This window comes from Anastrepha obliqua, chromosome 4 (genome assembly GCF_027943255.1).
Source record: "Anastrepha obliqua isolate idAnaObli1 chromosome 4, idAnaObli1_1.0, whole genome shotgun sequence".
Lineage (NCBI taxonomy): Eukaryota > Metazoa > Arthropoda > Insecta > Diptera > Tephritidae > Anastrepha > Anastrepha obliqua.
Window position 1 is genome coordinate 114,479,277 of NC_072895.1, and position 12,433 is coordinate 114,491,709.

The following is a 12,433-nucleotide window of genomic DNA, read 5'->3' on the forward strand; positions in this document are numbered from 1 at the left end:
AGGGCTTTTTATTGGACCAACCCCATTTTTCGGCTTTAACAAATATAATATAAAACAGGAAACCAAAAAATGGATCCAAACTAAAATCAGGGAACACTGGAATGGGACAAGCGGCCTTAATCACTCCAAAGAGTTTTTGGATTTCAATGCCAACAGAGCAAAATCTGCTTTACCCCTAGATAAAGATATTACTCTGTGGAGCACTGACAGGTCACTTTGCCTGTAATAAATACTTTAACACAATAGGGTTATCTAGTATAAGATTATGCAGCTTCTGCTGTGATGAATAGGAGTCTATGAAACAGTTAATCACCAACTGTGAGCCATTAGGCCACAGGAGACACAGAATTATGGGCTAGTACCTACAAGAGGAGGAAGACCTACAATTACTCCCTCTTAAGGAGCTGGTTCGATTCGTCTGTATACTCAATAAAGAACTCTTGAAAATTTTTAACTATTGCGCACATTGAGAGATTCTGTATCTCACGCCAACTGCCCCAACCAACCACCCGTGACATTTTCGCCTAGTGGCAGGGCAATTTAACATTTTCAAATACACAACTACAAAATTCAAGTGCCTTTGTCGCATGTGTACGGAAGGAGGCTGAAGGTAAGCTTTGAAGAAAGTTGATGTTCTTCGTTTGAAAAAATGAAGGCAATACTGCTCTATTTAATATCGTCCTAGTCGGCGGATCACAGCCACATGACGCACTCAGCTGGCGGTATGGCATAGAGCTACCGCAAATTGTCTAAAGTTTGAGTTGCCTTTTAAAAAGCGAAATAATAATTTATGATTTGTGGCGGTAGCGTGTGAAAAAAATGCGTGTGGAGGTGAGCAGTGGAAATGAAATAAAGTATGAGTGAAAAAATAGGTTGCGGCAGCGTAATTTTCGAAAGCTCTTGCCGCATTTCTCATTTTGTGATACTTCACTTTGTAAAGCATTTAAGATGTTATATCATCTTCGAGTCCTCATATTTGCGCCATTACTCATCATTACAACCCAGTCTCCTTGGCTTTGCTTTTTCCATTTGTATAGTCAAATATTGCCAGCTGGATGCCAGCGCAAAGTTTTAGCGCCTAAAACCGCAATAACAACTCCAAGAGCCACTTGGTGTTTCTTAATGCTATTGTTGCTACTTGGAAGCCTATTACTTTACTTGCAGCTGCTTGAAGTATTTTTCTTTCGTTTGCTTGTTTTGCAGCGTTTTTTCTTCCTTACCTCCCTTCTTCCTTCTCACCATTGGAGCTGGTGTTCTAAGTTCCAGCTCAGCGAGCAGTTTACTGTGCATCAATTTTTGCTGAGGCAGTTATAATTTTATAGCTTAAAGTAATTCTAATTTGTAATCTACTGCTCAACCACCAAGTATATTAGCACTGTGAGGCACTCAGAGAGCAGTCATATGTTTATTAAGGTTGCCGCGAGAAATTACATTTTGGAGATTAACCAGAGTTAAAGGTTTTAGTGAATTACTAAATTTACACCTCGTGCCAAAAAATAGTAAAGAGTAGTTGAATTTTTATATCTTTCTAGACGGACTACCGTGCTGAGTGCTCACTTTAAATAACGGATATCAGACAGTGAAATCTACATAGTAAGGAATCGAGAATCAATAATGCTCAGATAGCGCTTCTCGATTCCACACTGGCTAATCCAGTGTAGGGAATAGAGACGAAGGGAGTGTCTACTCTGTTCAACTAGGGGTTCCAAGTTTGTTACGGCAACTCGACCACTGTAGCGCTTTTCAGGCCAAAGACGAAGCTGTTGTTAACCCAACTAACTGTTGTCACGAAAAATTTGATTTTCATTTACTCAGATAGCCGAGCTATCCAGAAGGCGCTTGGCCCTCGAACGATCAATATGGAACCAGAAGTGAATCGGGACAAATTCCAAGCGTCCGTCTGGTATGCATGCTTACTAACTAAAATGTAAGATATTTGACAGCAAAAAAAAAACCAATTCATCAACTGAGAGGAGGCTCGTCATGACGCTCATTAGTTGGAAGCTCCTAATTTGGAGGTATTTTTTTTAAATGAGTGTAATTGCACAACGGAGCCAAACTCATGTGACTGGGGTTGAACCTGAGGATATAGCTAATGATTGGGCAAATTCTTATCGTGAGACACGCAGTACGACAAGGCGCCACAGTAATGTTCCACTTGATTTGACTGCTTGGAGAGGTTTGAAGATTAGTAGGGAGTTCGGATCTATGCGGTAGCTGGAAGTGTTAAATTTCGGGACGGAGCTCTCAATGGCCAGCTCAATTAAACTAAATTCGAAACAAAGAATTTTCAAAGCTCAATATTAGGTTTCCAAAAAAACGACAATTTCAGGGTCTACAAAACAGAGACCGAAAGCAAATCGGAGCGCGCAAGACCAGAAAATATATGCAACACTAAGCAGCATAGTCGCTGTTTGGAGTGAATGAGTTTGCAGAAAATGTTTCCAATGCTAGGCATCGGAGGCAGGACGTAGAGGACATTAATAAAGCGAACACGCAGTAGGTCAAAGAATTACGCAATTGCTTGTGGACTGGCAAAAATTCACATTGCAAAAAAAAAAAAGATCACATGGGCTAATAGTCCTCAATCTTGGACTCTTGATGATTTGAAAATTTGAAGATTTTTTCTAGATAAGCGTAAAATTTAAAGAAGACTGCCTTTCCCAAGCTTTGAAGCTTTCAATGGAAGCTGGTTTTATGCGATATTCCCAGGCTTAGGCATAATTAGATCTTGGGATATTTTATTTAAGAATACATTTCTTTAGTGACCCACTTGCCTCAAGACAAACGCCTGCTTGAAGCTGCACTTACTAGGGACAGCCGTAGTAGAACCTGGTAAGTTCTTCAGCCGAATACGTCGGAGTTCGACGAGATTCTCCTCTTCACTTTATCTCGCTCTTAAATGGAAGTTTGGAGGTTATTTAGAAGTTACTTGGCTGTGAAGTAGCGAAAGGAAATGACTTCTGGAGGTCAATCGAGATCAAAGAGATTTAATTTGGGTTGCTGTTGTTATTGTTGCAGTATAAACATTCCCCATGCATGTGAAGGGAGTGCTGCGGAGTGACAGTCCTTGGCTGAATATAAATCCGGGTCATTTCGGTAAAGTAGGACCGACTGTTATGGGAACGATTTAAGTCTCTGCTTGCTTGGCTTGAGATGCCCGATTCGGAGTTATTGGTGCGTTCCGAACCTAAGCGAGTTGTTCAGCGAGTTGTGGTTCATTACTTTCCTCTTCTGTACGTATGCATTTTTCAGCGGCGGTTTGCTCCATTGCACCATATTGGTGTGTGCTCACAAGTTAACCTTCATATCAAGCGCAAATACATACATAAATAATCTCGCAACAAAGAAGTACTCACTCGTACATCACTCTATTTTCTCTCTACCGCGATACCTCACTCTCACTAAGTTAATGATGCTAATTACTTAGCATCAAGAAAGAAACCGCACATGATGAAGAGAATGTTTTTCTCTCAACACATGAACTTATTGGCTTACAAGAGTGCATTCACCATGACAAAATTAAGTTACTTCTTTTTTACTTTGCATTACAGAATGCATTTCTGTTGTTTTCTCAAAAAAAATTTTGCTCATTAGTATGTTAAACTTAATAAGAGTTTGAAAGGCTAAAGAACTGAAAAATTAAAGAAGAAGAAAAAATGCGAAAGTTAAGCTTTGAAAAGACATGCTGCTAAAGCGAGAAAAGTTTAAGCGACACGAAGTTGGGAAAGTTTAAAATGCAAAGGTAAGAAATGAAAATTTATTAAGCAAAACGAAAAAAAAATAGGAAAAAAACTAACAAAGTGAGAAGTCAGAAAAGCAGTTTTTACCAACAGAAAGAAAAAAAGAGAAAGCTTCGCAAAAGTTAAGTGCTTAAATTAATTTTTCAACGACAGATTCGTTAATTTCTTTTTAGTAGAGAATGGAAATATTGAGAAAAAATTAAATATATTTTTTTCAAACTGGCTTTTTTAGATCTATATCGAAAAAGTAAGCAAGTAATTGGCTGCTCTCTAGCGTAAAATTATATAATATGTGGCTGCGATGTAGGTAGGCATAATCATGGTAAAAAACTGACTAATATCAGACCGTTAACCGGCTCTCAGCGAATTTAAAAGCAGCATCTGATGAGCTGACGTAACTGGGGTCAAGACAGCGGGTTGTTTACGAAAAAACTGTGATTGTGTTGGTGATATATGAAAAAAATCCAGGCACTCTCTGCTCACGTTGCTTCGTTGCCATCTGAACAACGGCTAATTGGACGAGTGTGTGAATACGTGTGAAATGAGCGGTCAGAATTCTGTTGCCGAGTGACGTGGCAGCCGAAGTAGCTAGCACAATTTTCTGCAAGAACGATAGAATATAAGATTGCGCCTTCCGAATACGTTGTGACGTCAGGGTCCGAGAATATACAAACTACTAATGGAAGGGGAATTACTTGTTTGTGAAAAGGAAGAGTAGGCGAAAGCTAGTTAGTTTGTATAAAATCAAAAACAAGGCATTCTCGTATAGAAATAAAACAAGGCTACACTGTAGTACTTAAAAAAAATTTAATTTGCGTTCGTTTGGGATTAATAAATTTGCCAAATTGTGTGAAATGAAAAAGTTTCATATTCCCGTGAGCAGTTGGAATATATGAAGATTAAAATGGTGAAATGTTTCTTAATATTTCGCATGAAAGCAATTTCGTGTCACGTCCAGTCTCTTGACCATGTTTTTCCATGGTGAGGCAGTCATGGCCCTGGCATGCTCAGCCAGATTTTGCGCCCTTCTTTCAACAAAAAACACACTTACACACGTTTGATTGCCTTCGCTTGGTTTCTGCAACTGATTACCGCGATTTAAGCTACAACAAAGTTGCCAGCAGTATCATTCGGTTTGATTACTTTAGAATTGTTTGAAGACAGGAAAGAAGAAATCTCAACAGCTAGAAGCGTATAAACTAGAAATGCGTGCAATAGTGCTGCCGTACAGCAAACGGCTTTGCCTCACTTCCATCTCTGTTTAGCAAACAGAAAATTGCCTACCTCGTCCACTTTCATTCTCACACGCCCAATTTATTGCCTATCAACTGTGGGGGCCGTGATGTTATTGCTTGCCCTGTTTGCTGTTACGCTTTGCTTGTGCATTGTCTGCGCGCTTGGCGGCTTGGCTGTCTGTGTATTTACTTATCTGACCGTCCTACATTTCAGCGCTTCTTTCATAGTCATTTGCTAACTTTTCACTTCCGTTTCCGCAGCTAACTGCTTTTGCTTTCTGAGCACGCGAGACGAGAAATCGATAGCTATGAGTTAAAGACGAGCCAACGTGCCTCGCATGTTGCAAGGCATCAATGGCAGCGTGCCATTGATAATGCGGCCGGAATTATTTGCAATATTCGTTCATGAGCAGAAGGCACAATGACAGCGAGAGAGCAGTTATGAACGAGATGCGTGGATTTCTACCTTTGTCTACATAGATGAACTTTTTGCGTGTTGTGTATCTGTTAATTGTAGTTGTGTGTATGCACGCATACATACACTATATATCGGTACAAGTACATTTCCCGGGCGGCCTAAAGTTGTTTATTTTTCATTTGGTAATAAAAATGTTTTATAAAGAGTAAAAATAATAATATATTTAATTATACTATAACTTTATTAACGCGTCATTGTCACTTGTAATTCTGTTAAAATTGAATATAAAAATTTGCATAAAAAATCAACAGCCATAAAATTTATTTATCTCCAAATAATTGCATATACGTACGGGTATAAAAAGATTGGCCATTTTTTCTAGGACTTTCACAGCAATTTTACACTTTGTCGTAAAGTATTGCATAATGAAAACCAGGTATATTACACGAATTACCAAAGTGCTGCAACCTAATTGGAAAAGGAAACCAGTAATAAAGGAAAGAATTACTAAAAATAATTTTTATCTTATTGTTGCAAAATGAGTAACAAGGCAGTGGCATATAAGAAAGTTTTAATCCAAACGGCAATATTTTCACCTAATTTTTAATGGCAAATATAAATTAAATACGATATGTGTTAAAATAATAAGATTTGGTATCAAACTAAAAATGTTCAAAAGAAATATTTTATTAAAATATTTTTGTATCGCGTTGCCACCTAACTTAAAATGCAATGCGAAAATAGTAACTGGTTTAACTGCTGAATTAAGTATTAGGCTATGGCTAGCCCACAAGGGATAAACAAAATTTTATGATGGCGTTGCCACCTAACTTTTAAGGGACAAATATAAATTAAATATGAAATTTGTTAAAATGTTAAGATTTTTATGAAATGAAAAGTATAATATTTAAAATAAAGGGTAGTAGAAAATAGATTTTTATTGGCCTTGCCACATAATTTTTAATAGAAAAGTAAAAAATAGCTACAAATTCAAGTAAATATTAGAATAACGGTGTCAGAAGAAATATTTTCAAAGAAAATATTTAATTAAAAAAAATTATTTTGTACCGCGTTCCCACATAACTCCAAATAGTAACTAGTTACATAGCTTAATTAGGTATTAGAAGAAGACCATCACGCTAAAGATGATTAAAAAGTTGTTTTTAGTTGTTCTGCCACCTAATTTGTAATGAACAAATATAAATTAAACACGAAATTAGTGAAAAATGGCACTGCCATCTAATTTTTAATATAATAAATAGAAAAGTTGAAATTAGTTACAAAATTCGATTAAATATTAAAACTGCGGTGTGAGAAGCAATATTTTCCAAAAAAGTAAGTTTGTACCCCGTTGCCACCTAACTCTAATTAGTAGCAAAAATATTAGCTAGTTGCACAGCTGAGCTAAGTATAGAATGTGACTATCACAGAAAAGGAAATTTAAAAATTTTTGAATAACGTTGCCACCTAGTTTTTAATGGAAAAATATGAACTAATTACAAAATTTAATAAAATATTAGGTTATGAGCATCAAAGGTATCAAGTGTTCAAATAACCGATTTTATTTAAAAATTATTTTTGTACTGCGTTGCCACCAAACTCTAAATAGTGGCAAAAATAATAGCTAGTTACACAGTTGAATTAAGTAAAAATGAGGCTATCACACAAGAGGAAATTAAAAATATTTCTGAATAGCGTTGCCACCTAATTTTTAAAGGAAAAATATTAATAATTTTCGAAATTGAATTGAATATTAGGTTAGAAGCATCAAACGTATCAAGTGTTTAAGTAACAGGTTTTATTTATGGTAAAAGTTATTTTTGTACTGCGTTGCCACCTAACTATAAATAGTAGTAAGAATAGTAGCTAGTTACATAGCTGAATTATGTATTAGAAAGTGGCTATCGTACAAGAGAGTATTAAAAATAAATCTAGAAAGCGTTGTCACCAAGTTTTTAATGCGAAAAAAAAATTTTTTGCGAAATTTAAATAAATATTAGGTTATAAGCATGGAACGTAACAAGTGTTCAACGGGCAAATTTATTTGAAAAATAGTATTAAGCCGCGTTGTCACCTTACTTTAAATGCCGAAATCGTAAATACTTATTATATATAGTGATCCTATGCTTCACTACGGAGCGAAAGGAATAAATATATACGAGTATTTAGCTCTAATAAGTATTAGGATGTGGCTAAGCACACAAAAGTTGATTGGAAATATATTTGAATAGCATTGCCACCTAATTTTTAGTTCAGAAAGCATTAGAAATGTCCGCAAATCTAAAAAATATCTGCTAAATCTACTCTCACAACAACATTGAAATTGACTGGTACTCAACATCGCCTCTTAAAGTTTCATAGCTCTAAACTATCGCTCTATTTATATTTTTGAAGCTTCTGGTCACACTTGAGCAGTGAAGTTGATAACAAAAATTATAGAGAAAATTTTTACTCTCAGGTTACACAAAAGTTGCAAAATTATCTCTTTTCTTTCTTTCATACAAAATTGTGTAGGGGCGGCCAATCTCATTGGCAGTACAAAAATATTCACATATTCCTCCTTAAAGGCAGAGCTCAGTGGGAGGGAGTCTGAATATTTATAAATATTTCCTTCTCGACGAGTTTATTAATTCTTCTCGGCTTACTGAAAATAAGATAATTTCACGCCTTTGCAGGGAAGTGTTATTTAAGTGCGTACTCATAAGTCAATTAAGGCACGCACACAAAAGTTTCACTTAATCGGCTAAACGCAACACGCCATTAAATTAAATTTAATATTTACCTTTTCAAAACACTACGCAAGTCAACAAAATGAACGCGAAGTAGGATGTCTTGTGAGCCAACACAATTAAATATATACACTTATACATATACACATATACATCTACATATAAATCTATAATAAAGTGGTGATTTTTGTTTGTACTCACTTTTAGTGCTCCAAGCAGGCTCACAATTCTGCCACGGCAACTGACGACGAAATGAGGCGCACATATAGAATATTGTCCAGGCAATAATCAAATTATAGTAGAGCATTACAATTGCCGAAACGATAACCATGCCAGCGCCGAGACCACGAAACAGCGGGCAGAAGCGGCGATAAATTGCTACTGGGCCCAAGGCGGCATACTGGCCGAACGATAGCTCCATGAACATGAGCGGCAGACCGGCGATAATTAACATTATTGTGAAGGGTATGAGAAAAGCGCCTGTAGAAGAAAGCGAGATGGAGAAGGAGACAAATAGCGAGATGTGAAATAAATAATTCTGATTTGATCTACAGCTTCACACTTCAAACTTACCACCGCCATTGTTATAGCACAGATAGGGAAAGCGCCACACATTTCCCAGTCCCACCGAATAACCGAGTAGGGAGAGTAAGAAATCGAAGCGTCCAGTCCAATTGCCACGCTCCGGTTCGTTTGACTCGCCTGTGTCAAGTGCAATGAGCGCAGCGCCAGAATCGCCACCGCCAATGGCTACTTTGGCTGCGGGTGTGGTGGGTGTGTTCGGTGGATAGGTGATCACATCAATGGGTTCACACGGAGTAGGCCCACCTGGACCATCCCCTCCACCACCATCGCCGCCAATACTGATGCTGATCGATTTACCAGGTTTGCTGCTGCTGCTGCTAGCGCTAGCGGGTGTGGTACTTGTAGCAGCTGTTGTCGTGGCACTGCTATTGTTCGGCATTTTGACGCCGGCGGGCAGTTCGACGGTGGTGAAGCGATCCTCATTTTGCTGAATACAGGGAGTGAAAGTGAGAAAAATGTAGTATTTAGTGTGAAAATATTTCTTTTCTTAACTGCAGTTTATTGGCAAATGTTTAATTAGGTTAAGGCAAGAAAATCTGATATTTATTTAAACTGCATTCAAGTAAATTTTTTAGGAAACAACAATAATAATGGTATTAAATACTAAATTTGATTTTTCTTTTACAGTTCATATCGATAAGTAGAGGTAACCCCATTGTGAATCGAAGAGTTGTCCATTCCACACACAGGAAATTGCATTTTCCTTTTTTTTGAAATTTTCGAAATAAGATTTGGCATACAAGTAATAATTTTGAAAATTTTTATATAAGCACCAGTTTTGGAAACGTTCTTTAAATGTTTTCCCGTTTAGCTGCTTAATCATTGATACAAAAGGCATATGCGAAATAGTGAAAGAAATAATGAAAGAAAACCTGCAGGTAGGATAGGATCAGGAATCATGAAAATTATACAATTTTGGCAAAAAAAAAACAAAAACAAAATATAAGAGTCTATGCTAGGCAGCGAGTCTTTGAATTTAGCTACGGCGGCCGCCAAAGTAGAGAATTTAGTTCAATATCGCTAAATTCGATGCTTCTGATTTGTCTAAAACCAACTAGTCAAAATGCAACCGAGTATCAAAGTGATCAGTGGAAGATCAGGTTAGGAAATATGTGAAATTTTTTTACTATCGCAAAGTTTCTTAAACAAATGTAGAGCTTACAACTTTGCGAAGAGGTTCCCAAACTCAACATCGCTAAAACTATATGGCCGATAATGAATCGAAGGTTAGCTTTGATTGGCAATTCATATAGAAAGACCCAAACACTTACTAGGGGGCATAATCACCTATTGTGGCTGCGCTCTGTAAGTGCTTCGTGCTGACTTATCCCGCAGTATTTGGTTACCGTAATAAGTCAACGTATTGGTCTTTTGAAATTTAAATAATTAAATACTAACTCTGAAAATGAGCCCGGAAAATACTGTTTTCGCTCTTTAACGGATGGCTTTAGGACCGAGTACGGTTACGGCTCTGATGTCTACACGGAATCTACGCGAGACAAAACTGCACTTTGTTTTTGGAATGCATGCATCTGTGTTTCAAGCGGGGGTGTATGCTATTCAAGAAGCAATGAACTTTGTTGTGGAAAACAGATGGAGAGGCAGATCTGTATGGGTCTGTTGCGCTCATGGCCTTAAACAGGCCTCCAACCACTTCAAGGGTAGTTGAGTCCTGTAAATCCAGGCTAAACTAAGTCGGTAGACATAATATTCTAATGGGTCCCGGGACAAGCGGGTATCTTACTCTTTAGCTAGGATGGGCTCTGAGGCCAACTTCTTTGGCCCGGAACCCGTTCTGGCACACTTTTCTGCAGCTATCAAAGCCGCGACTAGCAAACGGGCTACTTCAACCCACAAGCGAGCCTGGCAGGTTGAGCGAGGCTGCAGATGAACAAAACTGATGTTACCTGTCATATCCGAACGAATGTCTTAGATCCTCCCGTTATTAAGCAGAAGAGACTGATGACGGGCCAGTTGGCATCTCAGACATTGCACTGTGCCCAGCATATCTGGAGGAGGATGAGACGGCGGACCATGTTCTGTGTGTCGGCCTGGCCTTCGCTCGAGTCAGACTTGAGGTCTATGGCACTGATGTGTTAAGAAGCTACTACCTTGGTTCCTTGGCACTACAAGATCTACTCAGATTTCTTCGGAGATCGGGTAGATTTAAAGAAAATTAAAAAGGAATTCCGAGTGCAGTACAATGGGCTTAATGTTGTCTGAGTGCGGTAATTGCTATATGTCAGGACAAAAAAAAAACAAAAGAAATTAGTCCAAACTGGCACTTGTTGCCGCATTTGTTAGAGCAAGGCTGCGAATTTTAGGTTCCAATGTCATGAAAACAAGTAAAAAAATTGTCTCAGGTCTAACTACCTCTATTCCTCTATTATATCCTATCCTTTTACTTTTGTTACTTTTCCCCTTTCCTCTTTGACTAACTATTATTTCACTTTCCAGAGTTGTAAATAAAATGGGCTTTTTAGCCTCTGTGTTTTAGGAGTTACCAAATATCTCGGTGCTTCTTGGCTGGACTTTTCAAATTAAAAAAAGGAAGAAGTTTAAGGGATTATACGTTGGATTTCAAGGCTGACGGTATTACCGGTGTTAATACTGGTTCCTAAATGAACGAAGTCTCTTACAACCTATGGATATTAACTTAAGCTATATTTAATTACATAAGCGGTCAGCCACTTAGAGCTTGGCTGTTAGGTAGTGTAAAGAAAATTGAAGTTGCTTCACCAAAGCCCGCAGGTTTTAGAAAAAAATATTGGGGTTTTAAATACAATAATTTTGAAATTTTTTATATTTTATTTTCAGTTCAAAGCTATATGTTTGCATGCATCAACTCGTTTCTCCAGTCTGAAAGTGAAAGAGAAAGAAATGCGTAATCCCATCGAAGATTTTCAGCCCCACTTAAGACCAAGAGTGCGTGCCGCTTGGCAAAAGCTATTTCTTGGAAAAGTTGAAAGTATGTACGAGTACATATTTATAACTAAAATGAAGTAATTGCGTGGAAATATGGCATACATTTTACCCTATCGCAGGGCTTTAGAATTTCTACGCCTAGCGAGTTGCTTAAGTAGTTGGTGGAAGCGTTTGTTTTTTGTTTGTGTTTTCTGTTTATTTTGAGTAAGCGCAAATCCGCTGATGAGCGCAAGCATTAGTTGGCTGTTTAAGAGCAGACTTTTCGCTAAAACTTAATCCTCTTACGCACACATATATAATAGTATACACATAGAAGTGTGCACTGGAGCATGCTCACGCCCACAAATTCATGGCCGTAGGGATGCACGCAAGTGTGGTATGAAAACCCACCTACCAAATCCACTGTAGCTGTGTTCAGGCTAAAAGTAGATTTTAACTTAAGTTATTATAATTATTGTAAATATTAAGTTTTCTATACGATTGAAATAGCAGCAGATGCGGGAGAATATTCATAGCTATGGATGAATCTATGTGTATGTGCATGTATATTAGTTCACCACATTTCTGTTTGTTGTCGTAAGAGCAAATACTGCGTTTATATAAAAAAGGAAACAAAAAACCAACATTTTATAAAAAATAATATCTTATGGAAAAAAATATATGAATTTAAAAAACTAATCTAACATTGGTACCGGAAGCTGAAAACAGAAGAGAGACGTATTATCAGAGGGAGGAGCTTGAGATGCTGGCCAACAGGAAAAAGGCCCCAAAATTCTACCAGAATGTTTGGCGGTTTAC

The 12,433-nt window shown here is 37.6% G+C and overlaps 1 protein-coding gene across 1 annotated transcript in view; it reads right to left on the reverse strand.

The window, feature by feature from the left end:
* Positions 1 to 12,433, reverse strand: part of LOC129244369 (uncharacterized) — a 55,288-nt gene that overhangs the window by 32,967 nt on the left and 9,888 nt on the right. The window contains exons 3-4 of the mRNA XM_054881989.1: positions 8,699 to 9,137; positions 8,327 to 8,605 (exon numbers count right to left, since the gene is read on the reverse strand). Of these exons, the coding sequence (XP_054737964.1) occupies positions 8,327 to 8,605; positions 8,699 to 9,137 (718 nt within the window). The remainder of the gene's footprint in view (positions 1 to 8,326; positions 8,606 to 8,698; positions 9,138 to 12,433) is intronic.